Genomic DNA, 1,703 nt, shown 5'->3' on the forward strand with positions numbered 1-1,703 from the left:
TAAAAAAAAAACAACAGAAAATTGGTTTATGCTTCAATGTAAAATAAAGTATCCCTCGCTAATACTTCACCTGCGTTTAGGAAATACGGGCACTACTTCAACTACTACTATTGTTTTCAGGGTTTCCGGGAAATTCTTGAAGGCAAGTGGGATCACTTGCCCGAGGTCGCCTTCTACATGGTGGGGCCCATCGACGAAGTTGCGGCCAAGGCGGAGACTCTGGCGAAGGACCTCCCCTAGGACTTCCCCAGGACCTACTCCAGGGGAGTATCGAGGACTCTTCACGTTCTCAGAAAAGTAAGTTCTTGAATTGCATTGGGGCTCATGCAATTTGATTTGAACTTATGCTCTAAGATTACAGCAAACTTTACATTGGTTGAAAATCTGGCATGTCTGGATGTTCCAGAGCCTCGAGTCCTAGAAGACGACCCCCGCCGGCCCTAATTTCGACCAGGACCACGTCTTCAAGGGTCACCGAGGAAAATGTGCCGTTGATGAGCTGCAAGCAGGGTCTTCAAGGATCTCAAGCTTAGGTAATAGTTTCGCGTGTAATCGAGGACGGTTGAGGCACACGAGCCTGATCTGATTTGATCAGGAAAGGTGCGACGGACTCATCGAAAGTTGTTGCTGTGGCAATAATTAGTCGCTGTAGCTTTCCGCTTCACGACACGATCTGATCCTTCTAGTCTTGGTTCAGAACTAATGACAACTAAGATTTTTAAACTCGTATACTTCCGCAAACGTGGACATCGCTGGGTATGAGGTTGCATTGAACAAAGGGAAACACAAAGACTTGAATAAATACTCAAAAGTAGGAAGCGCATAAGTTTCCTTACGACCGTTCGCATTTGTGTGCATATCATTTCTAGTACAAGCTGTTTTGCGGCTGGCGTGGTGCCGTGGGGCATCGCGACGGCAGCGGGCAGGGCGGGGGCGGCTGGGCTCCCAGACCGCAGCCCATTCAAGTCTTGTTAGCGATTTTGTGCCGTACTATTACACGCTGCCATTTCCTGCCCGGTTCATTCACAACCCATGGAGGAGCGGGGCGGGGCGGTGTGGCGATTCATACCTCTGGCGCCGCGCTCCCGCGCCGCTCCCGCTGCCTCAAGTACATCGTGACCGCAGCTGGGATCGGCATAGCGTTGCCTCTTTCCCTTCTCCCCTCTCTCTCCCCCTTCTGTCCCGCCTCAAGTCACGGCCCAGCCCCGTTAAAGAAAATAAAATTTGATCCCTGAAACCCCGAAATACATTTTGTAAACTCGAGTAAAGAAATAAATGAATTTTTGAGTGTTTCAATACTTTCACTGGGCGCTCATACTTCCTGCTGCCTTCCCTCCTCGCTTCCCTCCGTACACCCAGGCTGACTGGCGCCTCTGCCCCGGTGCCCTCCTCCCTCTTCCCCGATGTTTGACCACCAGAGGTGATGCTACTGCCAGGTTTGTGGCCGTGCTGTAGGGCAAGGGGGGGGGGCAGAGAGAAGAGCGAGCGAGAGGCAAAGAGAGAGAGAGAGAGAGAGAGAGAGAGAGAGAGAGAGAGAGAGACGTGCTCCCTTACCCCTCATTAACTTCTGGACCTGAATCCGGGCATTTATCCAGAGTGTCGAGACATTGCCCGGGGGGAAGAGCAAATAACAAGCTTCTCATCACGAAGCCCTGGGCGCCAGGGCCCAGACCCCTGCCCTGTTGGCCTCTATGCTCGCTCAG

The 1,703-nt window shown here is 51.9% G+C and overlaps 1 protein-coding gene across 1 annotated transcript; it reads left to right on the forward strand.

The window, feature by feature from the left end:
- Positions 1-28: 28 nt before the first annotated feature.
- Positions 29-840, forward strand: LOC127749426 (uncharacterized). The gene is made up of 3 exons (XM_052267469.1): positions 29-48; positions 121-297; positions 407-840. The coding sequence occupies exons 1-3, from the start codon at positions 29-31 to the stop codon at positions 531-533; spliced, it is 324 nt and encodes a 107-aa protein (XP_052123429.1). The 3' UTR covers positions 534-840.
- Positions 841-1,703: the final 863 nt, after the last annotated feature.

The sequence above is a fragment of the Frankliniella occidentalis genome, unplaced genomic scaffold (assembly GCF_000697945.3).
Source record: "Frankliniella occidentalis isolate FOCC.00 unplaced genomic scaffold, Focc_3.1 Scaffold53, whole genome shotgun sequence".
Lineage (NCBI taxonomy): Eukaryota > Metazoa > Arthropoda > Insecta > Thysanoptera > Thripidae > Frankliniella > Frankliniella occidentalis.